The sequence below is a fragment of the Ziziphus jujuba genome, chromosome 9 (assembly GCF_031755915.1).
Source record: "Ziziphus jujuba cultivar Dongzao chromosome 9, ASM3175591v1".
Taxonomy (NCBI): Eukaryota; Viridiplantae; Streptophyta; class Magnoliopsida; order Rosales; family Rhamnaceae; genus Ziziphus; species Ziziphus jujuba.
This window is the reverse complement of record NC_083387.1, coordinates 7,578,715-7,605,060: the sequence shown is the minus strand read 5'-3', so window position 1 is coordinate 7,605,060 and position 26,346 is coordinate 7,578,715. Positions and strand designations below refer to the sequence as shown.

General features: G+C 32.2%; 5 protein-coding genes and 1 long non-coding RNA gene across 7 annotated transcripts; 2 read left to right on the top strand and 4 right to left on the bottom strand.

Moving 5' to 3' along the window:
- Nucleotides 1-431: 431 nt before the first annotated feature.
- On the bottom strand, nucleotides 432-6,816 carry LOC107426567 (AUGMIN subunit 3). Its single transcript, XM_016036785.4, has 18 exons — nucleotides 6,391-6,816; nucleotides 6,025-6,061; nucleotides 5,786-5,889; nucleotides 4,786-4,981; nucleotides 4,638-4,704; nucleotides 4,241-4,344; nucleotides 4,087-4,171; nucleotides 3,816-3,870; nucleotides 3,571-3,702; nucleotides 3,248-3,317; nucleotides 2,588-2,645; nucleotides 2,409-2,464; nucleotides 2,044-2,196; nucleotides 1,652-1,763; nucleotides 1,388-1,529; nucleotides 1,161-1,236; nucleotides 895-990; nucleotides 432-801 (listed from the first exon to the last, which is right to left on the bottom strand). Exons 1-18 carry the CDS (start codon nucleotides 6,564-6,566, stop codon nucleotides 670-672), a joined length of 1,851 nt encoding a protein of 616 aa, XP_015892271.3. The 5' UTR covers nucleotides 6,567-6,816; the 3' UTR covers nucleotides 432-669.
- Nucleotides 6,817-7,605: 789 nt separating this feature from the next.
- On the top strand, nucleotides 7,606-8,259 carry LOC132799474 (uncharacterized). The gene is made up of 2 exons (XR_009634098.1): nucleotides 7,606-7,829; nucleotides 7,917-8,259. It is a non-coding gene; the product is annotated as an uncharacterized LOC132799474 (long non-coding RNA).
- LOC107426798 (uncharacterized) lies at nucleotides 7,920-10,254 on the bottom strand. The gene is made up of 5 exons (XM_016037083.4): nucleotides 9,852-10,254; nucleotides 9,582-9,739; nucleotides 9,251-9,281; nucleotides 8,883-8,982; nucleotides 7,920-8,417 (listed from the first exon to the last, which is right to left on the bottom strand). Exons 1-5 carry the CDS (start codon nucleotides 10,155-10,157, stop codon nucleotides 8,296-8,298), a joined length of 717 nt encoding a protein of 238 aa, XP_015892569.4. The 5' UTR covers nucleotides 10,158-10,254; the 3' UTR covers nucleotides 7,920-8,295.
- Nucleotides 10,255-10,342: 88 nt separating this feature from the next.
- LOC107426796 (uncharacterized) lies at nucleotides 10,343-14,496 on the top strand. Of its 2 annotated transcripts, none has more exons than XM_016037082.4 (8): nucleotides 10,343-10,586; nucleotides 10,887-11,049; nucleotides 11,503-11,588; nucleotides 12,294-12,406; nucleotides 12,634-12,699; nucleotides 13,089-13,198; nucleotides 13,308-13,373; nucleotides 13,808-14,496. In XM_016037082.4, the coding sequence occupies exons 1-8, from the start codon at nucleotides 10,492-10,494 to the stop codon at nucleotides 14,231-14,233; spliced, it is 1,125 nt and encodes a 374-aa protein (XP_015892568.3). In that variant the 5' UTR covers nucleotides 10,343-10,491; the 3' UTR covers nucleotides 14,234-14,496. The 2 variants fall into 2 exon arrangements, with proteins under 2 accessions (XP_015892568.3, XP_048336476.2); XM_048480519.2 differs by having other exon boundaries at nucleotides 10,887-11,055.
- Nucleotides 14,497-14,743: 247 nt separating this feature from the next.
- LOC107426799 (uncharacterized) lies at nucleotides 14,744-15,264 on the bottom strand. Its single transcript, XM_016037084.4, has one exon. It carries the CDS (start codon nucleotides 15,058-15,060, stop codon nucleotides 14,767-14,769), a length of 294 nt encoding a protein of 97 aa, XP_015892570.3. The 5' UTR covers nucleotides 15,061-15,264; the 3' UTR covers nucleotides 14,744-14,766.
- A 6,033-nt stretch (nucleotides 15,265-21,297) lies between these two features.
- On the bottom strand, nucleotides 21,298-23,340 carry LOC107426632 (uncharacterized). Its single transcript, XM_016036864.4, has 2 exons — nucleotides 22,945-23,340; nucleotides 21,298-21,883 (listed from the first exon to the last, which is right to left on the bottom strand). The coding sequence occupies exons 1-2, from the start codon at nucleotides 23,065-23,067 to the stop codon at nucleotides 21,605-21,607; spliced, it is 402 nt and encodes a 133-aa protein (XP_015892350.1). The 5' UTR covers nucleotides 23,068-23,340; the 3' UTR covers nucleotides 21,298-21,604.
- Between the last annotated feature and the right edge of the window lie 3,006 nt (nucleotides 23,341-26,346).

The following is a 26,346-nucleotide window of genomic DNA, read 5'->3' as shown; positions in this document are numbered from 1 at the left end:
TAATGGAAGCCGATACTCGATGTTTCTGTTTTAGCTTTCGTATTATTATTACCCATACCAAAAGGGGAAAAAAAAGAAAAAATAAAACAATAAAAAAATAAAACAATAAAAATAAAAATAAAAAAGTATTATTATTATTACTTTTTTCTTAAGCGCGCGAAACAGGATGAATACGAAATAAATGTTCACTCGAGTCTTGTGAGAGTGAACGAGAACATTAAATGTCATGGGCTTCTTATTAAATTCCCTATGAAAATATTTTTGGATATTAGTTCTCTATTAATGGAATTAAATTACTTCAAATTAGAGCCTGTACGAAATAAATAGGCATATTTCGTCCGCCAAATCTACATCAAGTGTCTCATTATTGTTATTATATATATATATGTATATATAAAAGGAATATTTAAATCATATTACGAAACCGTGAATAAATCAGATAAAAATTGAATTTCCCATTTGAATTAAAAACGTATCCACAAACTGTAGCAGTCAGTAGAAGTTCTGGATGCTATTTTACATTACAGACCGACTAAAATTACAAGCATGGTAAATACATTAGGATTCAGCGTAATGCATGCTGAATCACGTGGACGCACACAGGATTTAAAATTACAAAATTAAAAATTAAAAAAAAAAAAAAAAAGACGGATCTGATCAGAGAATGAACTAGGAAACTTGCAAAGCTCGGACTCGGGCTGTTAGCTCTCTAACTCGGCTCCTCAAACGTTCAGGATTGCAAAAGAAATCAACAAAAACCCGCCTCTGAAGCCCAACCTCTTGAGAATGATGTTTCACAATCTGTATACCATTAAGCAATTACAGTTGCATTGTTAGCCAAAATAAAAGTAATAATAATTGTAAGATTCTGAAGGAAGTGAAAATTGTGATTACCTCATTCTTTTTACAGTGCTCAAGCGTCACCTCTTCAACAGCAGCTGAGAGTTTTGCATTAATCTTTTCCATTTCATCGAGCTCTTTCATCAGCGGCTGGAAAAGAAGCAAACGTACAATCAGGTGGGTCATGGAAGATCAGAAAAAGGTGGAAGAAGAGGCAAACGTAGCATGCCTGTTATAATTACTTCAAGGACCTTAAGAAATATGAAACTCCTACATAGCCATAAAAGGCCAGACTAAATATAGCTACTAGAAAATTATACCCGAGGTGTCAATATTGGCTGTGCAGTTGTTGACGAGGCAAACAGTAATTGCTGTAAGCTTTGAATTAAAGTGCACCTAATGAAATAAACAAAGCCATATTAATATTGATACGTAAAGTTACATAGATATAACAGTTCATATTATACAGAGCTAATTTGAAGGCTCATTCAGTAATCTTAGTACTAGTACTAGTACTTTAACAATCATCTAAAGAAGGATAACTTACAGCTCATTGATACATCTATTTCTGTCCTCCGGAAGAGAGTTCTCAAGATCAGATTGAAGGGTCATCAAATCTGAGTGAAGACTAGATATTTGCTGAACAATGCCTGGAGCTGAGACATATGATGATAACCCAGCTTGAGCATCTATAAAAGAATATAAATTAAATATTAATATTAATTGGGGAAAAAAAAGAAAAAAAAGAAAAAAACCCAACTATTTGAAGGATATGTTGTTATGGTCAACTTAAAGAAAGACTAATCATTACTTGAATGGATACTTAAAAGATCTCTAACACCATGCAGAAAATGGTCCTGATCATCCACTCCTCCTTGTTCTTGTACATCAGATGCAGCTTGTATCAATGCCAGGCAGCGACCCTATGATAATAAAGAAACATCTATTATATAGGAGACATGTGCATACTTCTAAATAAAAATTTCAATGTTCATGTTTCTGAGCAGTCAAAAGATCCTATATAAGAGATTTGACTGGGCCAAAGGTCATGTTTTATGTGAAGTGTGCAAGACCCTGCATGCACTTTGTATGTCAAAATGTGCACTAATAAATTACACTTTCAGTCTGATATATCTAGTAATATTTAAGTATAAATATTTATTATTATGCAGACAACAAAACCAAAATTGGAAGCTTAGATACCACACGGCCTCTTGTAGCTGACAGGAAAGCTTGCAGTTCTGATTCAATAACTTTAAGCAAAGAATATGCTCCAAGCATGTTCTTCTTTTCCAACTGACAAGCTATCTTAAGAAACTGATGCCTTGCAAGTTGATTTACAAGATGATTTATGAACTGCGAAAGGAATTAAAGAATATTTATGTCAGTGCAGAAGGTCAGACAGCTTGGTAATATGAACCATTACTTTTTCCAGTGATGCCAACCAAATTAAAACATGAATTAACAACCCTGATTGCATAGTTGCTTCACATAGTGCAAATAATTCTTTTGTAAGGCTTGACATTTAAACTAGTAACATATTTGTGTAAAGATGCAGCTAACAGTACCGCTTTCTGCCGGTTAATATAGTATTCTTGGCGCATGACCTTTAAATCATAGTCACCTACAAGTTCATAAAGATAGATTACATTAACTTCCATACAAAACTTTCAGCAGCTAACAGGGAAAAATTACAGGTTATACAGCCTTGCACATTTCCTAAGGGTAAAAAAGGTTCCAAATGTACCTTGCAAAATGTATGTGTCTTGAAGTTGAGCCAGCTCCCAACAAAGATCCGGAATGGTCTTGACAAATAAATGAACAGTTAGTACAAAAGAATAGAATGCCCAGAGAGAGAAAGAGTTCTTCACTTAATAAAACCATCAAAAAGTATCAAAGAGCACAATATATGTATGAAAGAGAAAATAGGAGAAGATTCCACAAGGAAAGAAATTAGGTCTCGTCTTGTCTCATGAACTAAAGTGGTAAGTTTAACTATTTTAAATAATCAATCACTACCATATAAATACTAAATTCAAACTGGTTGCAGGTTCTTCCAAGTCTGATTACTTTAAAATGGATAAATAATAGTAACTAATGATAATCCAGTCAGCTAAGAACAGGGCAAGCATAGAAAGTAATTTTTAACCATCCACTCAAGAAAGAACTATATTTGTTGTGACAGCATAAGAGAGGTACTTGATAGCAGAATCAACTTCAGTAACGGATCATGAACAAAGAAACTCACACTCATATCATCTCATGCATGTACTGGCATACTAATTGCTAAAAATATGCATTTTACTGATTGACTGAACAATATTTATGTTCAAACAGTGATTACTGCAGTAGAAGAAACATCCATATTTAGCACTTTACTATAACTAGAGCGGACAGGCATACAAACCTCAGATAGTAATTTCTGTTCCTTGTGATAAAGATTCGAAAGCTCTCCAACCAATTCCGAATGCTTTCTCCTGCTCATTATGTTGCATAGTGAAAGAGAATAAAGAATAAAATGCAACAGCAAAAGAGAAAAACAAAAATAATAAGGAATTAACATGTAGTGGTACCATACATCAATACTAATGCATTAACATGTTTACAACCATAATGTAAAATCATATGCATTAAATATATAAATCTTACCAAATGAAGTTGCTAAAAATAAATATTCTGGGATTCTATATAGGAGAAAGAAAATTGAGCACTACAAAGAGAAATTAGTACCTAAGAGAATGAAGGTCAAGATGAATGTGAGCTTCATCTGATGTTACTTGAGATTTAAGTATCATTAGAATAGCTTGCTGCTTGGCATTCTCAACTTGGGCTTCGACCCATTGTCTTTCACTCGTTCCAAAACTATTTTATTGTTGGTAGATGAAAATCATCTCTTATCAATCAGAAGCAGACTGAAGTCGAAAACTTAATTTACAATAGAAGCTAATTAGACAGATAAATGAAAGAATACATACATAGAACGAAGGCGTTGCAATTCAGATACACGCTGATGATGGGATTTTTCTATATCTGCTCCAAACAAATAGACCAAGTGAAAAAGCCAAATTGTTGCTATTCTAGTATGTATGAGATTAATAACAGAGATAGCTCATGCATACAATCTTTAGTCTAATCATGACAATAAACATTGGGAAAGCAACATAAGGCCTGAAAATGCAAATACATTGAGACATGCTCATTGACAATGTAAAAGAAATGAAGCGGAAAATTTTGGTAGAAGATTACCTCTTACTATGACATTTGAGATGTCATCAAGACTCACCCACGAACACTTTGATTTGCCCTCCTCAGCAACTAATCGGAAAGGACCCTGATACATTGACTTGATAAGACAATTTGAAAATGATAAAGAAGTAACAAAAGTTCTTAACTTGCATACCGTGTCCAACTGCTTAGCAAACCACTGATTTAGTTCCTTTATACAAGAAGAATCCCCAGCCAAATACTGATGAAAATCAGAGTAAGCTAAGTAGATTTCATCCTCTGCATGTTAAATAAGTGCTAAAAACTCATCATAGTGATCAAAAGCAAGAAAAGAGAGAGGAAAAAAAGAAGAAAGCCAAAAAAAAAAAAAAAAAAAAAAAAAAAAAGTAAAATAAAAGGTCATCGTAGATTACTTTACTCGTTATGCATGAATCAGTCTCAGTACTGCATAATTATTTTCACATTTATGATGGAGATGAATGCAAAAACATAAAACTAAACATAGAAGTTTTCTAAAAATCTTCAAAGCCACTATAAGTTAAAAAATGTAAGAAGGTAAAATAAAATAATACCATCCCCAGAATGATAATGCGCCAACTCTTGTGCAGTAGAAGCAATCTTCCCAAGAACTGCATTCATCTAAATTACAATAAAGAGTATAAAACTTGTGAAAGGTTAAAAGTACAAAACAAACCAATACAGGAAATTCTTTTGATATACCTGTAAATTTCTTGCAGAAATACTATCATCAATAGTTGTAAGGTGTCCATTGACAGTTGATGTAGCAGCCACTCGAGCCCTTCTTCCTTGTATCAAAGCAGAAGCCTGTCCAGTAAGCATATCAAATTGAGACTGCAAATGCTTAAGCTGTCTCTGCAGTTCCAGAGCTTCAGATCTATAAGCCGAAGTGGCATCCCTAAGACAAAGAAAAAAATAACCGAATCAACACCACAAGAAGAATACAACTGATGCATTATTACAACCCAAAAGTTTCCATCTTTAGAAAGGTCTAAAGAAGATAGCAGCAAAAGATTTCAACTCTATGTCAACAAAGATGTTATAAGATTTAACCATTTTACACCTAACATCATGTCCCATTTATAAGTTAAAATAAAGAGCATACCTAACATATCCATGAATTCAGCACATCATTCTTATAATAACATACGCACTTCAGTTGTTAAGCCCCTTTCCCACAGTATAACTTCAATGTAATTATTCTCACAGCTATCACATCTTATATGACTAATAGGAAATGAGAATAGGTTCACCATCTAAAGAATGGAGATCCTCTTTGGACAAGGTTTACACACTACATATTCATTGTTTATGTTGTCTCATAGCTTAAATTTCCTATGCAATGAAGAAGCAACCACGTAAAATAATACGCAAAAAATACATGATTTAGCATGCAGGGAAATTGACAAGGTAAATAGGACAAATGATAACATTAGAACTTCAGTTCCCCCATGCATGTCAGGTCTCATAATTCATGATTTATGTTGCATGAAAAGAAAACAAGAACCATCCGATATGATCTATCATTCCCGTGCTAGATGGATGGGGCATAGAATAAATATTGTCATGCAGCAACAAATTTCTTTCACCAAACATATTTCAAGATCTTCATGTTTGTTTATATCAGAGGTCAAGGTTTGTTCATAGCTAGTCAATATCAAGATACGAAAATAGTCAGTACCAACATAAAAGAACATGTTACCGGATGTCTTTCAATCCTTCTTCGGCTCCGAAAACAGCTTCTTGGTTGTCTCTCCTGGAAGCAAAAGCTGAAATGCTACCATAAGCAAAGTCCAAATCTTCCCCCTGCCAGTTCATGACAATCAATCAAACTCATAAACTTATTCATTTCAGTGTTCACTTTACCATTGCAGCTCATTTTGGCATATATCAAAAAGCACATCTAAGAAAGTTTGAGAATGGAGGAACTAAGAAATTTACCTCCAGTAGCTTTCCTTCCTGCAGAAACTGCTCATACCTAGACACCAGATAGCCGATAATTACAAACCATAGAAGTTAAAAATCAAACCATTCACAACTCCCCCAACGCATTTACTCTAATTTGAAAATTACCACAAGCATCAGAATGAAAAACACACGCAATAAATCAAAAAACCAAAATCAACCACAGAAAATAAAAATCAAAAGACACAAAACACAGTAGAAAAGCGGACATTCCAACAGGTCAACGGATAAAATTTCGGTTGCTTTCCGGGAACTTTCTCGGCTACCAAACAGAGACGGAAAAAAAAAAAAAAAAAAAAAAAGGAAATGTAGGTGGGGGAAATTAAGAGAAAGGAACGCAACTGAGAAAGCTCAGAGAGGGAAAGGACGTTGGAAGGACGGAGGCTGGAGCAGATCCAATCGAGGATAGGGCGAGCGTCGTCGTATTGGAAAGGCCATTCGAAGCTATCGGGGTCTAATGTCTCTGCACCTTCATATCCCAATTCACCCAACAAACAGCAAAGTCTCCCCCCACTCATTCCCGATCCTTATCTTCCTTTCCCCGGCCTCAAATTCCGCTTCGCTTCGCTTCAGTCGGATGGTCTCTTTTACTTCTTCTTCCTGTTTCAAATTCTGAGAAGACAACGATGGATGGGAGTATTTTGGGCCGTTTAGGTGCCGGCCCTTTGGCCGAGTGATAGTCCTCTTTTTTTGAGTTTTGATTTGCCTGCAACTGCAAGTCACCTTCTACTGCTTACTTCCCACTTCCACGTACAAATGATACTGCGCTGTTTTGGGTTGTACTTTCTCGACTAACTTTTGTCCTTTCTAATTTAAATTGCGTGATTTTAAAGAATAAAATTGAGTGGCAGATCCGTTAAATTAATAGGTGGACAAATTTGTCCTTTCGGTTTATACTGAGTCGCTCGCGCTTTCTCATCCCAATCTACTCGTTGGTCTTATTTCTTCATTAGTCATTGGAGTTTTAACTTCTATTTTTGAAATATCTAAATTTTAGAACGGTTGGAATTAGATCTTTAAGTGGTGTTAAGAGCACTAATTGTTTGTATTTATATATATATATATATATATATATATATATATATATATATATATATGTATGTATGTGTGTGTGTGTGTGACATTGCAAATACTTTTAACAAATTAAATGCTACCAATTAGAAAGATATTAGATAGTAACACATTTTTTTGTATTCAAGAGTTTATAGAAAAAGGTATAAGTGTACTACCATTCATTTTGATCTATCTATTCCTCCAATACCAATTTTACCTATTTGAAATGTTTAGCCTGCTCCAACCATAACTTTTCTAATAAATTTATAAATCCTCATTGCTATTATTATTAAATTTCAAAATTTTTTAATTTAGCATAACTTGTCTAAATAAAATTAGTAAACCCTCATTACTTTGTTCATAATTTTTTATGGAGTAACTTGCAAGTACCACTCAAAATTTGTAAATATTTATGTTTCTCTCAATTATCTATATGATTTTTCAGTCTTAACGTTCTGCTTTGTGGGTAAAACAAGCAAGTCTTTCAATAAAATGATAACCTGTTATGAATACATTAAAATTAAGCCTGGTAAAACCATTTGAATCACATTGAAACTATTCGGTCATCTAAAATAACATCCTGATTATAAACAGATATTTCAGTTTTCAACCTCTTCGCTCAAATTATGATAACAATAATAAAATAAATCATCCTGTTTTTGTAGTTTGAGTTCTCCTCGTACTAATTTTTAGTATGCAACACAGGCAATACACTACAGAAAGGCCAGGTGTTCCCAAAAGAAAATATTTGATTCAGTGAAAAGGACCAAAGCTTCAACTTCGGACCACATAATCATACACTACAGAAAGGCCAGGTGTTCCCAAAAGAAAATATTTGATTCAGTGAAAAGGACCAAAGCTTCAACTTCGGACCACATAATCATACAGCCGTAATGAAACTATGTTATATGGTTTAGAACACAATTTTCCCATAAGTTACAAATCACTTATATTCCTCTTGGAGTTGGAAGCAAAACCGTATCTCTGAAGGAAGAGACACTATATCGTTTACAATACGATTTCCCCTCAAGTTCTGCAAAATTCTGAATATTCAGCAAGCTATTCACAGCTCACAGCAGGAGTATACTTCAACAGCAGCTGCAGAGTGGCAGCATATATAGAGGATGAGATGAAGTGGGAATTGAGCACCACCACAAACTTCTTGCCAAAACATATTCACAAGTCTGTAAACCTTTAGTAGTTCTCTTTCTCTTCTTCTTCAGACTCGGAAAAGTATCTCTCAGCATCAAATGGCCGGTTTTGAGAGTTTGAATCATGCCAGTCTGAGATAGGTCCTCTATTCATGGGTGCAAATGCTGCATCAGAAGCTTATAAGTCAGAAGAGTACATGAAACTCCTATACAACAAAAAACGGAAGACAATTCATCTAGAGAGTATCTCTACCCCATTTACTACATTCGTAAGAATAAGCTAATGATTTTTTTTTTTTTTTTCTGGGGTAGAATTATGTTATGTTTAGCAGCTGCTGTGAGTTCCTTTCCCTAAACTGCATCCTTTATGTATGCACCCATAAACTATCATGCTTTAAATTTAGAGAAATTTGCTGTTTCAACAGGTGAGGTTATCTAGCAAAAGAATTAAGCTTGGACCTGTACTAGCCAATTATTAAATTAGCTACTGATTGAATCGAGTTCACTTCGCTAATAAGTTGTGTTTAGTTAAATAATCTATTAACATTCGAGTCCTAAGGTTGAAGTTAAGTTTTTGGAAGCAAAACATATCATATCTCGTAGACAATGAGAGTGCAACAGTTATCTAACCTTTGTCTCTCATTCTTCTCTCCCTGTCATATTCAAACTTATCCCGAATTTGGCTGACCTTTTCCCAAGTATCACCTTGCCTACTCCCAGAACCCCTTCCCTGCAATCAAAATTCCAGTCATTTTGGGTGATAACATCCGAAATTAGTATATTATATTCAAAAGTAATGAAAACAAACTATAGCATGATTGAACGCTTTTGTTACGCTGTACCCAATAACAATTGTCAAAGAAAATTGGCCACAAGAGCTATCCGACAGAGGAGTGGGTTCAAAAATTAAAAAACATTGCGGGCATCCAATTATGATCTTCACTACTGCTAATGCTCACAAATTGAATCGGGTTTAGGCAATTAAAGAGAAATTGTACCTTCATTTGCTCAGCATTGGATCGCCTACTCCTGTAACACAAACAAATGACAGTAATCTTAGGATGCTGCCACCATCATCACATAATCTTGAAATGCAATATCATTTGCTACAAAGAACAAAGTGAATTGAACGGAGAGATTGTGGAGCACAAATACATGCAAAAGTTGATAACATAATTTAAGTACCTAATGGACAGATTGTTAAAAAAAGCTTACTTATTCAAGATGTGATAAGATTTCTAATTCGAAGCTCTTTTGTAATGAACCATTATGTGATAATTCAGTCATTTCAACATTTTTTTCTACAAGAGAAAATGAGCATTGACAAACCTGTAGGGAGAGAAGTCTTGATCATCATCTTCAGACTCATAATTGGCATGATCTTGGGCAATTTTTTTGGAGTAGCCTTCATCCCAATACAACCTCTCCCAGTTCTCTCTGAGTTCCTGATACAGCTCCATGTATCTTTTGCACCATGGCTCATGCTCCTTTGGATTTCAATGATCAAAAACCATATTACAACATAAGTTCATAATCAATTGAACCAAAACCCTGGGAATTGAGCATAAGAGTACAAGTAGAGAGCAAATGACGACTAACCGATTCCTTGAGAACGAGGCGAGTCCGACGCATGAACTGTTCTCTGAGCTGCTTCCGACGCTTATTAGGGATGTTATCTCTCGGAATAACGAAGCGCTCACGAGGCGGCACGTGGTCGCCGATCTCGTGCATTTCGCCGTCTACTATCCACCATTCCGATTTCTCCTCCGCCTTCACCTTGGCCAGGGCCGAAGTCCTGCCCCGCCGCCTTGGTGGGCCGGCGTCCGTTCGGGCCCACCGCAGTTGGTGAGCCGCGGACTGGAGGCATGGCACGTAGGAACGTAATCTTTTTGCGAAGGAGAGCATGTTCCGCAGCTTCCAGCAGAAGATTTGGCCGTTGATAAGAACATCCCTAATAACCTCGCGCTCGCAACACCATGGAGGTTGCAGGTGAGCTAGTGAAAAGATGATCGTGGGCCTCATAAGCCCACTAACATATTGTAGGCCCAAGGTTATTTTCAAGAATTTTATTTTTTTTGTTTTTAAATAAAGAAGATTGAACTATAAAATTGAGTCGGCAAAAACTGGAATCTCGATGGTTTTGAATCCAACGGTCAGAAATCAGTCGATTCCCGCCCTTTATACGGTTGACTTTGGAACAGAGCAAGAGTGAAGGAGAAGGGAAAGGCGCGAAAGAAAGATGTGTGGAAGGGCTCGTTGTACTCTGAGGGCCGATGACATCCCTAGAGCTTGCCACCGGACCGGTGGTTCAGTCCGTACTGTTAATATAGACCGGTAAAAGCTCTCTCTCTCTCTCTCTCTCTTTCTTGCTCTATTCGATTCCCTTTTCTTTTTCTATTGTATTAGATATTTTTTACCCTAAAATAAAAACGGAGGTTTAAAAAAAAAAAAAAAAAACGGACGAAAAAAAAGGGATATTGAAGTTTCATTATTTTGTAATTTATTTAAAAATTTTGTAAGTTTCATATGCAAATTTAAAATACCTGCATCCCAGTTTTACCTAGAAAGTAAAAAATGGGTAGTATGACAGTTATGGTTGGTTCATATCAGTTAACTGAAAATGAAACAAATTAGGTATCGTCCGTCGTACAATGTTTCGCCGGGATCGAATTTGCCTGTTGTTCGGAGAGCGGACGGATCATCAGATGGTGGTGAAGATGTGGTACTTGAATGCATGAAATGGGGTTTAATTCCCAGTTTCACTAAGAAAACTGAGAAACCTGATCACTACAAGATGGTAATGGTGATTATTATTTGCTTAGATTGTGGGGTTTCTTATGCTATTAATTAAGCAAATGTATCATGATGATGTCTCTGTGTTTTGTAATTTGTTGCAACTATATCTATATTGGCCTTAGTAACCGCTTCTCTGTCACCTTCGTCCTGCCTCCATTTTTACCAGTTTTTTTTTCTCCTTTCGTATCCTATCTTATTTTTGTTCTTTTTCCATCATTGTTTCCGTGAAAAATTGAGTTACATAACTTTTAATTCTCATGTCATGTGGAATATATAACTAGATTTTTTTTATGTGTCATTGGCTCAAATTGACTTCACTTTAAAACCGTATTCCATTGTTCCAATCTCCCCATAACTAGAATGAATTTACAGTTTTCATTATAACTTAGAAGTAACAGACTGTTTAGATTTGGTTGGGAAGTTTATGAGATCTCATTTGTGTTGCAATTTTCAGTTTAATGCACGTTCTGAGTCCATAGGTGAAAAGGCTTCTTTTCGTCGCCTGGTTCCTAGAAGCCGGTGCCTTGTTGCAGTAGAAGGGTATGTTGGGGTATTTTGGTTCTTTCCAATCCCCCCCTTTTTTTTTTTTTTTGGTAGATGACATATGTTAGAGTCTTGACTCTCTTCTGCAGATTTGACTTATTGTAGATATAATGTTATTTGAATTTGGGGTTGACTACCCTTGATTTTTCTCTTTTATTTGTTATGGGACTTTAAACAGGTATGGGTAAGGAAAATCTTTTATTTGTTATGGGACTTTAAACATGTATGGATAAGGAAAATATAAAATTAAAACTTGGGCATTTTGGGTCATTTGTAAACATACCTTAATAAGAGAATGCATAACGAACTTAGATTTTGTATGATGCACTTGCTACTTTAGATTTTACACGGTAAAGTTAAGCAGGAATGATAGTTAATCTGAATTATTTGTTTTAAGCGGCATTCGTGTGTATTTCTACTGTATCTAATAACTTATGTTTTCTGGAGCATCTTATAGATGCAAACAGAGCTTCTTTGTTCTCTCCCCCCCCTCCCCCCCAGTGGCTGAAATCTGTCACTTGAAGTCTTATGCATCCTCAAATCACAAAAGCAATTTTATTCTATTGAAAGGGTATCTTATGATATGTATTTAGATTTATTGTGCTCAAATTTTCAGCTCTGTTTGTATATCTGTCTGTTCTCTTGATGATTATAGTTGGTCTGGACTTTCCGTTCTATAATCTGATCTCAATATACTTTTAGGTTCTATGAGTGGAAAAAAGATGGATCTAAAAAGCAGCCTTACTACATCCATTTCAAGGATGGTCGGCCTCTTGTGTTTGCTGCCCTTTATGATTCTTGGGAAAACTCTGAAGGTAGCTTTCCAATCCGTATAATGTTTTATTTTAATTGCACATTTATATAGAATAAATGATTAATTAATTCAACAGTAAAATCATCCTTTTCCCGGTTTCCCCTCCTTTCTAGTTCCCTTGAGGTACAAGGAAGTAATATATTATTTGGAAGACCTAATTTAGTAAAAATTATGTTGAAGTTTGCTTGGGTCTAGGTGCTGATACATCTACCCTATGCTTTTAAACAGGTGAAATGTTTTATACCTTCACTATTCTTACCACTTCCTCATCCTCAGCTTTAAAGTGGTTGCATGGTGAGTCACGCTCGATTTGGTTTTTGTAACTTTACTGTTTTCTTACTATATGCTTTCCTAGGGTGTTGTTCTCTGTATTCCTAAACTGCCTTTTTCAACACTACTTGTGGAGTTTGGAACTCATGCATGGCTGAATGGTCTATGCCCTTGCTCTTTGGTACATAATATAATCTTCTCTTTTCCATTAGTTTTCCTTGTTTTTAAAAGCCCATAAACATTCAGGTTAGGTTTTATACTTTACACAACTGGTATTTGGCGTCATTCAACCTGCTAGATAGAATGGGTTATGAATTTTATTACATCCTGAATAATTTGTGCCTTTGTGGTAATGCAATCTTTGTGAGAGATCGAGCCGTGAGCAGTAACACTTTCAGTCTCTCTGAATATAGACAGGATGCCTGTTATTTTGGGTGACAAGGAATCAAGTGATAAATGGCTAACTGGATCTTCAGCCACCAAATTTGATACGTTGCTTAAACCGTATGAGAATTCAGATTTGGTAAGAGCTTCCTGAGCAGTACAAGAAATGAGTAGTGTCACCTTCTACTTCAGTGTTCAAGAGTATTGAAGTTTATTTTTCTTGGATGCTAATAACTTTCCATCTCCAGGTTTGGTACCCAGTGACACCAGCTATGGGCAAGCCATCTTTTGATGGGCCAGAGTGCATAAAGGAGGTGAGACAAGTTCAGCATTCTTTTGATGTGTTGAGCTTTATAATTTGGATTTTATGATATTGACAGATCTTTATCATTTGGATTATATGAAATGGTCTGTCACGGATATGGGATTAAGTGTTATTGCACATGTCCTGTACAGCCACAGTTTAGGATCTAAACCCAATGACATCATGCACCTAGATCTTGTCTTGAATGGTCTAGGGAGTGACGCCATTAAATGATGGTCTCATTAAAAGTTGTCACCGCATGAGAGATTCTGTTTGGTATATCAGTCACTATCTTGCGTGTGTGAATTTTTTCTCTCACCATTCCGTAACAGAGGATATTGTCTGGTGAATAAAACAATGACAGCTGCTGATTGCAACATTTCCTTAACTAGTTTATGTACTCAATTCATGATTAATACCTGTTAATTGCAACATCTTCTTCAGATAAAGCTGAAAACAGAAGGGAGCAATCTGCTGTCAAAATTTTTCTCCCCGAAGGGGATTAAAAAAGAATCGGAGTTAAAGTCGGAGAAGGAAAGTACTTCTGACATATCAGTCAAAAGTGATCTGCCTAAAAGCTTGAAAGAAGAACCGAAAGAAGAACCTGAACCCAGAGAGAGTAATGAAGGACAATCATCTTTAACTGAAAATGAAGAGCAAGACTTCAAATCTAGTGAACCTACATTGCCTAAGGACGATGCAGGTAAGTGCCAGACAAAGCGTGCTTATGAAGAGCTTTCAGCTGATTCAGAGTTGGCTACGGATGAAACCGAAAAGCTGATAACTAGTCCAGCAAAGAAGAAGGGAAACTTGAAGAGTGCTGGTGATAACAAACAGCCTACTCTCTTTTCTTACTTTGGAAAATGCTAGACTCTTATTCCTTGTGTGTAAATATGCACAGACGGCTTTAGAATTGATGGTGGTGGAAAGGTAATGTGAAGGTTTTTCTTTAGCACGATGCAAACCTTCAATCGCTAGGAAGCCGGTTCTGTCGCACCCAATGACTATCGTACACTTTTTTTTTTAGTCTCCTTTAGTTTTCCTGCCTTAGCAGCAACGCTTTCTTTTGCTAGTTTGAAAAAATATACAATATATGGAAGTTAAGAAAGAACAAAGTTTATTTTTCATTATTATGTCGCCTCTGCATGTAATGATTATGTTCTCTCTACTTAGGAATGCTTGTCTTTCTAATATTTGTGTTCTCTGTCGAATTACGGAAACATTTTGATGTTCTTAAAAATGCTTGTTGTATAAAAGGCTTTCAGGCCGCAAATGTACACTGAAAAGTTGAAGCAATCAAACCCTTTTTGCATTTAAGAGGGCCTGTTGAACCCCATATTACAGAAAGTAAGAAAGACAAAAAAAGAAATAATAAAGCTGCCGAAAGCCATTGAAGTTGGAAATCAACATAGGGGAAAGATTTGAGGACGAAGAAATGGTAATGTCCAACAGAAAGCCTCTATAAACTGTGCATTAGGAACCATCTCGGAGATAATCTTCCTAAGCATCCGAAGAGGACCAGCCATGACCCCCCATTGAACCGCTGACCGCGAACCTAAACTGAATCCCCGGCGCTTGTTCCCGAGCCTTATGGTGCTGCCTCTCCTCCTCCTCATCCTCCTTTTAGGCCGGCAGCACCCTACCAACATGGTAGAATTTGAGAGCATTGATATGGTTATGCTACTCTTTCTCAACATTGCTAGCTAACTCGATAGTGATTGTGGGATTCAATGTTTTGGTGAATTTTGAAATATATAGTGTGTTAAAGATGGATCATTGATGTTAATGATGATGATCATAATGGCTAGCAATGATAACAATCATGATGTTGAAGGGCCTGATGCTAAGAGTGAAATAAAGTTGTCACGTATGACGGAAAATTTATTATTACTTTAATTTGTTTTGGTTTGTGGGTGTCATCATTAAAGAAGAAGTGTTTTTTTGGCTCAAAAGAACATCGGTTTAAAGAAGTTGTAGGTGAGATGTGTTTGTCATTGTAAATATTAACCATATTCTTGTCTTTTTTTTTTTGTTTTGGGGTGGGGGTGTGGGAGTAGAATCATAATTCTACTTTCATGCGATCAAAATATTTAGATGCTATGAAGTATGTGTTTTTAAAAAAACCATTTTTAATGTGTTTGGTAGTGCTATTTTATTAGCACTTATTTTCTGTGGTATTTATTTTTTCGTAACATTTTTTTATTTGGTGAAGTATCAAATTTAATGCTTTTCTTAGAAATATTTGGAAAACTTAATTTTTTTATTTTTATTTTTTTAATAAAAACAGTACTTCCTAATGTTTAACAAAACACTTCTTAATACTTTTTTATAGAGCTCCAAACAGACTACAAAATAGGCTCTTCTTCTTCTTTTCTAAAAGTGGCACTGATATTCACCTAAACGAAACTTATAAACTATATTTTTTCAAGAATATCGCTTCACCTGCACATGTTAAGAAAATAGAGTATGATCTACTTACTTTTAAAATCAAGTTTTTGGATTCGAATTATAATTTGTTATATATTTAAAATAATTTTTATACATATATATATAAACTGTGGGTCAAAGAGTTTTATTATAAGAGGTAAACTTTTAGTTTAATTTTACTCAATGAATCTCAAATGGCAATCTGGCGCACTGTGGCATGCTTTTATTGTTTATTGATATGGTAAAGGAAAAGCTTTTAGCTGCAAACACTTGAGTTTTTTTGCTTTTTTTAATAAAGAATACGGAATTTAATAGTATTTTTGTCTTGCTTTTGCCTCTAACCATTTTTAAAACTTGTGATTCCTTTCCTTTCCATGATTCCATAATCCATTCCCTTTCAAAATTATCCCATTACCTATACCAACCGGTACAATCTAGGTTCCTGCCATTGTTGCCAATATAACAGTAGGCTTCCAAATCTTTTTATTTTTATTTTATATATATATATATATATATATATATATATATTAAAGGTGAATATTCGAATTTAAAATGATTATCGGAAAAAATAAATTATTTTTATTTTATTAAAAGAACAGTCATTTTAATCGCTAAACTATTTTACAGTGACTACTTGACAAAACCTTTTTCTTCAATTTGTAATTTAGCCGATTTGTTAATGTTTCTTTTACTAATATTACAAACTTATTTCGTTTCTTAAATTCTTAAGATTCCATTCATTTGTATAGTGGATTATGTTTCAACTCTATCGAATAAAATGTCTATCATTCTTTTTTTTTAAAAAAAAAAAAAAAAAAAGGGGTCTATCATTCTTATTTATTTTGTTAATGCAATTAACCAAAAAGAAAAAGAAGTAAAGATCATCGAATTGTCATATATTTGAACTTTCAGAAAATGGTCCTTTAGTTGAGTAATCCGAAGGACTTTCAACAGGATTACTAGAGGCACAGGATTACTAGAGGCATATTATCACTAAAGATATATCTTTAAACTTTACTAAGATGCCCATAATAACTCCCTCAAAACTTGATTTATAGTACATATTAAAACCAAAAATTTTATTATAAATATATATATATATATATATATATGAAAATTTTACTATGCAGACGATCCGTGTGAGTGAGTAATTTTTTTAAAAAATCATTTAATATTTTATATATGTGATAATATTAATAGTAACTTTTTAAAAAATCTTCATTAATATTCATGATCTATCTGTATGCTAACTATACATGGATTACATATATATATATTTACACACACACACATATGTGAACAGTAAAACACTGGCAGTATGAACGTGTGTGGGGTTAATTACAACCCAAGCCCAAAGGAAGGTAATGGGCAAGCTTGGTCCATTTTAACGCTCCATGGTTTTCAGGTCCAAAGAAGTGGGTCGCAAACCGAGCTAACGATTACAAATTCTCATATTTTTCAAATTTTCAAATTTTATAAGCTATATGATAAAAACATTTTTTATATAGAGAAAAGAAAAAATATCTGGTATATAATAAAAACATTTAAAAGCAGATATGCTATTATGCAATGAATCATCCAATATTCGGTGTGTATTAGCCTGTTATGTCCATATGTAACTTAATGCATCCCATGATTTAAAACAAAAAAAAAAAAAAGGGGAAGAAGAAAAAGGAAAACAAAGGAAAAAAAACCAAAAACAAAAAACAAAGAACTTAAAGCTTCATCTAGTTATATATAATTGTTCAGTATTCAGTAAACGACAACCTCACAATAGAAATTTGCGTTTATCTATATTCACATTAAAAAAAGGTTAACTATATTTTGAACTCTTTAGTTTGCCACCAATTTCAAGTGAGTGTCCCTAACTTTCAATTTTTTCGATTTAGCATCTCAATTTTAATTTTGATTTCAATTTAAGTCATCAATTTTTTTTTCCAAGTTGAGATTCTTAATTTTTGTTTTGTTTCAATTTGGATACTGTATATTTAACCTTTATCCTCAGAGATTTTATTTAGTTTTTAATATTTTAAATTGATAAAATATTCACATTTATAATATGATGTTTATTTTGAGCAAAATTTTCATTTACTTTCGTCTATAGTAAAAGAAGAACTAAAATTATAAATCTTAATTAAAAAAATTGAAATAGAACCTAAATTAAAATCGAATTGAAAATAAAGATATTCTATTGAAAATTTTGAAACTAGAGGCACTCAATTGAATTTGGGGACATATTAGAAGTCCCAAAAGTCTATATATATATACACACATTTTATCCAAATCAAAAGTATAATTAATCCTAAAAATTTGCGTCAAAAGAGTTGATTTTGAGCTGCCTCATTTTTATTTTTATTTTTATTTTTATTGGTAGTATATAAAGTGTGTATATATATATATATATATATATACAAATATATTGAATATATAAAATGAGCCTAAATTCGATCCCCGGTATACATGTGGAGATAGAGACCGAACATACAAAGAGTGCTCCCATAATTATCAAGTTGTGGAAAATAACTATCAATCATTTTGCTTTTAACTGTCCTTAGATAAGGCAAAACCCTGAAAGTTTTTTCTGCATTCACTTTATTTTCATTTTTTTGGACCAAGCGGATATACATATTCACATGGAATCCTAAAATAATATATATATATATACATATACATATATATATATATATATATAATAACTTTTTTTGCCTTAATAAGAAATTTTACTTACCTTATTGATCCAAACAAAAGAAATAGACAAACGAATCTTACAATTAAGACATCGTTAAAAGATATGCAAAATTATCTTATCTCATCCTAGAAGCTTTTTTTTTTTTTTTTTTTTTTGGTGACAAAAAAAAAATATTCCATTAAAATTGAAAATGGAAACTTACTGAATAAACAAACATATTCACATGGTGCTCAATATTAACCCAAAAAAGAAAAAGAAAAAAAGTTTCAGGTATCAAGGATCCATGTGGTATAGTCCATAAAATTAGAATTTTTGTGAGAAAAAAGCTTTTATTAAAAATATAATAAAAAGTGTTGTAAATATTAAATTGAGTACTTAGCAACATAATTTAAAAAATACTTTTGAATTAATTATGTACAATATTATTTTTTTATTATTCACTCAATATTTTTTTTATATATATAAGTAATGTTAACTAATAATATATTTAACATCTATAAAAATTAATAATACTAAAATTATTGTGGTAAACGTTATTGTTTATAAATTATATTATTTTAATTTGTTTAGATCTTAGATTATATTTTTATCTTTTTAAATATATACAAAATGAAAAATAAAAAAACAAAGTTTATGAATCAAAAGAAAATAAGGTGAGAAGCCAAAACATTTTTAGCCATTGAATTTTATGTACGCTTTGATTAGGATAGATTAAGTATTTTATTAATATAAAAAAAGACAAAATGGTAAGTAATAAAAAATTTTGATAATTATGGTAAGTGTTAATTTCATTAAATCTTAATTGGGCTTCCTTTATAAGCTAAGAGCAGAGCTTTTTTCTAGAAAAAGGTTAAAAATTAGGCTTCTAATCAACAACTTAATTTTTTAATTTAATCGATAAATACTGGTTAATTGCCACCAAACATTTATGTGTTTTGCAGAAATAAAAAGTTTTGGCTCTGAAGTTGAGATTTTTGACCCCCCCCCCCCCAAAAAAAAAAAAAAAAAAAAAAAAAAAAAGGCTATACAAAAATAGGCCAAATATGCAATAGAAAACCCTTTTCTGATTATTTACAACAATGATCCATCTACTAAATGTTTCAAATCCCAAAACCTAAAAAGGTATATCAACTGAGCAAAATTTACTTTACAGTAAAAAATTCTTATCTTTTATCAGAAAACTTGTACTAAATTTCCATGGACACGTACATATATATTCCACAGGGTCTGGTAACGGAAAACGACTGTTTGGTACAATAACAATATGAAACAAGTGGTAGACCCGCGTAATAGACAGAAACCACAAGGACGAGTCCCACTTTTCCTTCTATTACTTTTTTTTTTTTTTTTCCAAGACAACTTTATTATCGTATATGGTTTATATGGTGGAATCGTAAAAAGTCACAAACTAAAGAGATTTCCGGTTGGAAATGATTGAATATGGTACTAGGGGTTATTCCAAATTATTAACGAGTCTAGAGTAGTTTGACTCATTTACGCAACCAATATGAACATAAACGCAACCATATCACAAAGTAAACTTATTAGGGGGATTTTTGTCACCTCATTACATTGCACTAACTACATCTATGCTCATCCCACCAGGATCAAAGTTTTTAATTTTATTCTTTGCCGACATGATGCTGCCTGGCCTCGCCTATATATATATATATTTTTTTAAAATATAATAAAGGCTTCCCAACAATATTAATGGTCTTGTATCATATGATATTGCAATATAAGAATTTTTCAATATAATGATGGGATCTATCAATATTTGAATTACAACTTTTAAATTTATATATAATTATTAGGTTCTGGGACGCCATGATCCTTCTGTCTGGATTGTTTATAAGGAGCCTTTTCTAAGTTTAAGGTCTTAGATTTAATGCTTTAATTTTTTACTATTAAATTATCACCTTCCAGCAATGGTTTTATACAAATATGGCTACAAATTGACTTGTTTTCTATTTTTTTCTATTTATTACCGTAAAAACAAAATAAAATAACAGATAAGATCAAACACATTTTTATACCATATAAATGTTACTATTAAAAGGTCCGTCTATTGAACACTACTAGACTATTACATTTCAAGTCTTGTCTAATTCAATTTAGTCTCGTTCAATGAACGGATATTAAATTCTCTAGACTTAATCCAAGGGAGGATATGAAGATAAAACACTAGTTATGACAACCGCACTGTCCTCAAGAAGGATAAATTAATAAGACAGTTAATTGATGCTTTTCTTTTCTTTTTTATTTAATTTCTTTAAGATTTTATTTTTTAAAGTTGACCATTTCAATTTTGGGTCCAAGTTTAGATATGAAATGGATACCAAAGAAATAAAAAATAATATAAAACTACAACAACTATAAATATAAAGTGGTGATTGTAGATTTGTACATTTTACTCATATTCGATCTACTTTACATGAATTAAGTTAATTATATAAAGTGGTGATTATACTTTTTTTAAAAATTTCTTTAAGTTCTTGTTTTTTAAAGTTGAGCATTTCTTTTTTGGGTCCATGTTTAGATATGAATTGGATATCAAAGAAATCAAAAATAATATAAAACTATGACAACTATAAATATAAAGTGGTGATTGTAGATTTGTACTTTTTACTCATATTTGATCTTCTTCATATGAATTAAATTAACTAACTACTAAATTCCAATTACCCAAAAAAATAAATAAATAAATAAAACTATTAAATTCCATCACCTAATTACAAAAATGAATGAAAAGGGGGAAAAAAAAAAATTAATGGATGAAAAGGAAAATTTAAGGAACAATAGAAGTATTATCCCCATATCAGAAATGTGTCAGAGGGATTCGATTCACTCGAAAGAAACAGTAACAATATCCCTGAATAAATTCCATACATAATACACCAAAACGCCACCTGCCTCACTCAGGCAAATGAAAATCCCCATCCTAAAAAGCTCTACCTCAAGCCCCTAGCCACTAGATATTAACACTTTCAAGACCTAATTAATAATTTAATACATCCAAAATAAAATACCCATGCAACACCCAAACAAGCCCTTTCACAGCTCAGCAAAATTTAAGTTTTAAAACACTGGTGGTGGGTGTTCCAAAGCTAAATAGAGAAATTCAATTAAGAACTCTGTTTGCCATCATTATTATTTGTGGTGGTAGTGGTGGTTTGGCATTGATGTTTGGTAACAGGGTATTTGATGGCATTAAGATCAACCTTACGCAGGGCAGCTTTGCCAAGATCAATGCCACAGATATCAGATAGCCTGACAAGGTAAAGCAGAACATCTGAAAGCTCTTCTCCCAGGTGCACCTTTTCTTCTTCTTTCCAGTCTGGTAGTCCCTTTGGAACTTCACCTTTCCATTGGAATATCTCCGAGAGCTCTCCCACTTCACCTACCTGCCAAAACCAACGACAATTCATTTTGCATTATACCCAACCCAAAATTTAATCTTTACTAATTTTACTGTTCTGATTAATTAAGTTACTAATTTTTACTTTTTGACAAATCAAAAAAAGCTAACAGGGAAAGAAAGAAAGGGAAAAATTGAAAAATTGGGTTATCCAGGTTTCTATGATAGTAACAAAAAGGGAAAGTCCATTGATTTAGAAAAGCAAGTCAAGCTTGTTGAATTATTACTGATTTCAAAAATTTAAATTTATATAAGATAGATTTTTATTTAATTTATCATTTTTTATAACATTCTCCTCAAATATAAATTTGTTTTTTTTTTTGGACTTCTTTCTAGATCTATATTTTTAATTAATTTATTTATTTTAAATAAAATTATTGAGTTTTAAACTCAAAACTTCTCATATTTTTTATTTTGATATCATATTGATTTATAGAAGATAAATTTTCATTTGATTTATATTTTTTTTAACAAAATTTGACACCTGATAATTTATTTAAACAACAACATTCTAGTATTTTCTCTTCAAAGTTTGAAAAGGCCAAAAAAAAAAAAAAAAAAAAAACAAAACCTTTAACTTGGGGATTTTAAAAAGTAAGAAAAGAAGAAGATGAAAAAAAAACAAAAAAAAAAAAAGTAGACAAAAGCCCACTTGCAGACAAGGCCTCCCGTATTAAAAAATTAAAAATTAAAAAAAAAAAAAAAAGAAAAAACCTATATCACATTTATGTATTTTCTGTCAATCCATATGAGTGTCAGTTCTATTTTGTTTGGTGAGTCTTCAAAACCTCATCAATAAGAAAGTCAAAGAAAAATATTGATATTATTATGCAAGTAAATATTATTAATTTTCTCTCATGTATGATCCTCCCCATTTTGTGGATCACAGAGAGATAAAAAAAAGAAAAGAAGAAGAAAAAAAGAAAAAGGGACACCATAGAAATCAACAAAACAGGAAACTGCCATGCACAAGCAAAAAAGGGTAGCAATTAAAATCCATTACAAGCAAGAAGAACAGAGAGATTAAAGAGAGAGTCTGATTAATACCAGAGCCAAGAGGAGGTTTCTTGGACTATGGAACCGGTCCCAGTCCCTTTCTTTGGCAAACTCAGCCATTTTCTCCCTGAGAAGATCAAGAGAGACGCTCTCAGTTTCTGGAACCCCGGTCATATTTTCTTCCTTTTCCTCAGAAACAAACAGAAAATAAAAGAAGAAGAAAGAAAGAAAGTGATTGATGAAGAAGGGTAAAAGGCAGAGGAGCAAATTTAAAGTTAAAGAGAAAGAGCAAAAATGGTAAGAAGACCTAGAGACAACTAGCTCTTAGCCCAAAATCCCGGAAACAAGGCTATGCTCTTGAATATGGAATTTCTCTTGGGTAGGGTTTTCTCAATTTTTTTAAAAAGCGACCAAAAGAGTGAAAGAAAAATAAAAGCGTTGCTTTGGAAGGTAACAAGATGTTTCTATTTATTTATGATTTAATACCGACTAGTCTATCAAAAAATTTATTTTGAGTATTAAAATAATATTATATTATATTATATAAATTTATATTTATTTTTTTAAATAATTTTTTTATTTGTATTTGAAAGGTATTAAAATTTTAATCAATGAAATAAAATCTCTGCATGATAAATATCCTTATAAACTAATTTGTATTTTTAGCATTATTACGCTTCTCTAAAAATAGCAGAATTTTGTATTTTTGTATTTTTTATTTTTTGGATGTTAATGGCTACAGGCTATTGCCAGTTTGCAGTTGGCCAATTTGTAGGAGCTTGATTTGTATGTGGTAACTGCCACGTGTCAGTGCTCTTTTTTTTTTTTTTTTTGGTTTTTTCATGATACTCGCCTGGATCTTTGGGGAGTCTCGTGTCACTATGTTGGGACCACGTGTTCTTCTTCTAAGTTTTAATTGGCTGTTATAATATTTGTGTTCTAAATGGTCCTCTACCTCTGGCACTGTAATTTGTCCATCCAGACGTTGACATCTGTCACTTTCCAAGTCGACAATTTCATTCGTAAATAAATATATATATTTATTGGTCTTTATTTTTTCTGATCCATGGTCTTTTCCGATGGAATAAAAATTTCCAGCCTTTTCACGTCAGTTCAGTACTGTTTTTGTGGTATAAGGTCTCCAATTCTATGTTCTAAAACCTAAGCAAAAGAAAATATATATCTTTTATTTACTTGGAGGAGGAAAAAAAAAAATTGTATAAAAATAACCCCTCCTCATGTGGTTTTTGGTAGTTTTCATTAAAAAAAAAATGTTTTTGTTAATTGCATTTTAATCAATTTTATGTAAAATGTCTTATTGAACTGCTTGAAATTTATGTGTGGAACAAATTTAGTAGAATACAGTGTTATTCCTATTTTTGGAAATTTAAAAACAATATAATATTTTTGAGTTAAAAAAAATATATAATTAGGATAATTGCATTTCACCTCTTAAAATACGGCGTGCATTTAATACTTTACCTTCTAAAAATTTATCAAATTGCCTGCTAAAAAAGTAATTAGGTAAACTATAATTTAGTTACCCCTATTTCTTTCCCCAAAAAAAAATGTAGTTACCTTTACCATATATTGCTTTACCCAACCAAGGCCTTACCAGGATATTCTTATTATAGAAAAAAAGGTTGAAATTTAGCATCACAAATATTTATTAACATCTTTTACAGAAAAAAAAAAATACATTTATGTAGAAGAGGAAGTTAATTAATTTTAGTATCTTAAGCTTTTTGGTAGTTAACATCAAAATGTTTATTACATTCCTGGTATAGAAAAGAAAATTGACATTTCAACTATCACATTTATGTTGCCAAGCTAATTATTGATTCTGGTATCTTGATTTTTTTGGTTAATCATTTATTTGCAGTAGCACACATCTGACTGTGAATAAAATCCAAATTATGAATGTAAAATCTGGATTCAAATTCTAATCATCCATAGTAGTCATTACCCTAGTTACCTTTTTTTTATTTAATGGAGACCCTATTTACCTAGTAGTATAATATTTGCATCTAATTACCTAGTACCCTATTTACAGATACCCTGCTTTTTATGTAAATCGATAAAGTGCAGATCAAATATACTTAAAAATATAGTACACTATAAAACATAATTTGTCGTATGTGGTGCAAAGTGCATATATATATATATATATATATATATTGGTGAAAGTGGTGCAAAGTGCATATCAAATTATTTGTACTTCCTCTTGAAATATGAATTAGCATAACTCTTTAATCTTTATTTTTAACTTAGTGGTGCAAAGTGCATATCAAATTATTTGTACTTCCTCTTGAAATATTAATTAGTATAACTCTTTAATCTTTATTTTTAACTATAACTTATATATATATATATATATACGTATATATGTGTGTGTTTACTTTTTAGAAAATTATCTGGGCAAAATTTCCCCAAAATAATAATAATAATAATAATTCAAGCAAAATATAATATATTTTATTCCTTGGAATAATTTTTTCATCATTTACACTAATTTTTTTCACGTTTTGAAGTTTTGAATATATATAATAGGTCCAAATTTACAAAATATATTTTTTTTTCACATCATTTACAAGCAAAATAATTTTTTTTTTCTATTTACAATAACCAAAGTTGGAATTCCCCACCCCTATCACATATATGATAGGGTCCAAATTAACTTTAACACATAATTTCCATATATTATTCCTTTGGGTGAAAAAAGACAAATGAAATGCTTCATTATTCCTCCCATATTTGTTTTTTTTCACAAAAGGGGTGGGGGGTGTAAAATAAAGTGAACGAGGTAAAGTGTCCAAGAAAAAACAATTTAGTAGTAAAAGTACATCGACCATGTCTTCTTTATGATCAAATCAAGACTTCTCAAAATTTTTACAAACCAAATTTTATTTTTTTTAAACTAAATTTATTTAAATATAAGAGGAGCAAAAATAATAAATCCTTCTCTTGGTTCATAATCATAATCTAATAAACTCAAATAGAACGTCCATCATTATATGCACATAATTCACTTTTTTTTTCTGAAAGTAAGTGATATTTTGTTTTTGGATGCATATAAACATATGAAATGCTTAATGCAATTCGCAAAATAGTTAGCAGCCAATAAAGTAATGCCACCAAACCTTGTTTTCAAACTTTATTAGTCGTCTCTTTGGATAGCTTAGTTGGTGATGATGAAGATAATTCTAAGGTCTTGGGTTTAAAACCTGGTACTAAAATACACACTTTCAATTAAAAAGAAAAAACCTTTATTAGTTATTTATAGAGAGAAATATTTGTTTGAAGTCAACTTTTTTACGTTTCTAATCAACTTGGCCGCGGAATCCCCTACAAACATTATTATCAGTTATAGTAGTTTGTTTAATTTCCTTCATCTTCTGCAGAAAAGACGAGAGTGATTGTCTACATTTAGATAAAAAGAGAATACATATGTCA

Coding starts and splice junctions, on each gene's coding strand:
- LOC107426567 (XM_016036785.4), bottom strand. CDS start 6,566: ATGAGTGGGGGGAGACTTTGCTGTTTGTTGGGTGAATTGGGATATGAA. Junction 5,890..6,024: donor AGGAAGGAAAGCTACTGGAG/GTAAATTTCTTA, acceptor ATGAACTGGCAG/GGGGAAGATTTGGACTTTGC. Junction 2,197..2,408: donor ATATTAACCGGCAGAAAGCG/GTACTGTTAGCT, acceptor TTCCTTTCGCAG/TTCATAAATCATCTTGTAAA.
- LOC107426798 (XM_016037083.4), bottom strand. CDS start 10,157: ATGCTCTCCTTCGCAAAAAGATTACGTTCCTACGTGCCATGCCTCCAG. Junction 8,983..9,250: donor CCAATGCTGAGCAAATGAAG/GTACAATTTCTC, acceptor TTTTGATTGCAG/GGAAGGGGTTCTGGGAGTAG. Junction 8,418..8,882: donor GAGAAGAATGAGAGACAAAG/GTTAGATAACTG, acceptor CTTCTGATGCAG/CATTTGCACCCATGAATAGA.
- LOC107426796 (XM_048480519.2), top strand. CDS start 10,492: ATGTGTGGAAGGGCTCGTTGTACTCTGAGGGCCGATGACATCCCTAGA. Junction 12,407..12,633: donor TTCTTGGGAAAACTCTGAAG/GTAGCTTTCCAA, acceptor GCTTTTAAACAG/GTGAAATGTTTTATACCTTC. Junction 12,700..13,088: donor AGCTTTAAAGTGGTTGCATG/GTGAGTCACGCT, acceptor CTCTGAATATAG/ACAGGATGCCTGTTATTTTG.
- LOC107426799 (XM_016037084.4), bottom strand. CDS start 15,060: ATGTTGAGAAAGAGTAGCATAACCATATCAATGCTCTCAAATTCTACC.
- LOC107426632 (XM_016036864.4), bottom strand. CDS start 23,067: ATGACCGGGGTTCCAGAAACTGAGAGCGTCTCTCTTGATCTTCTCAGG. Junction 21,884..22,944: donor GAAACCTCCTCTTGGCTCTG/GTATTAATCAGA, acceptor TGGTTTTGGCAG/GTAGGTGAAGTGGGAGAGCT.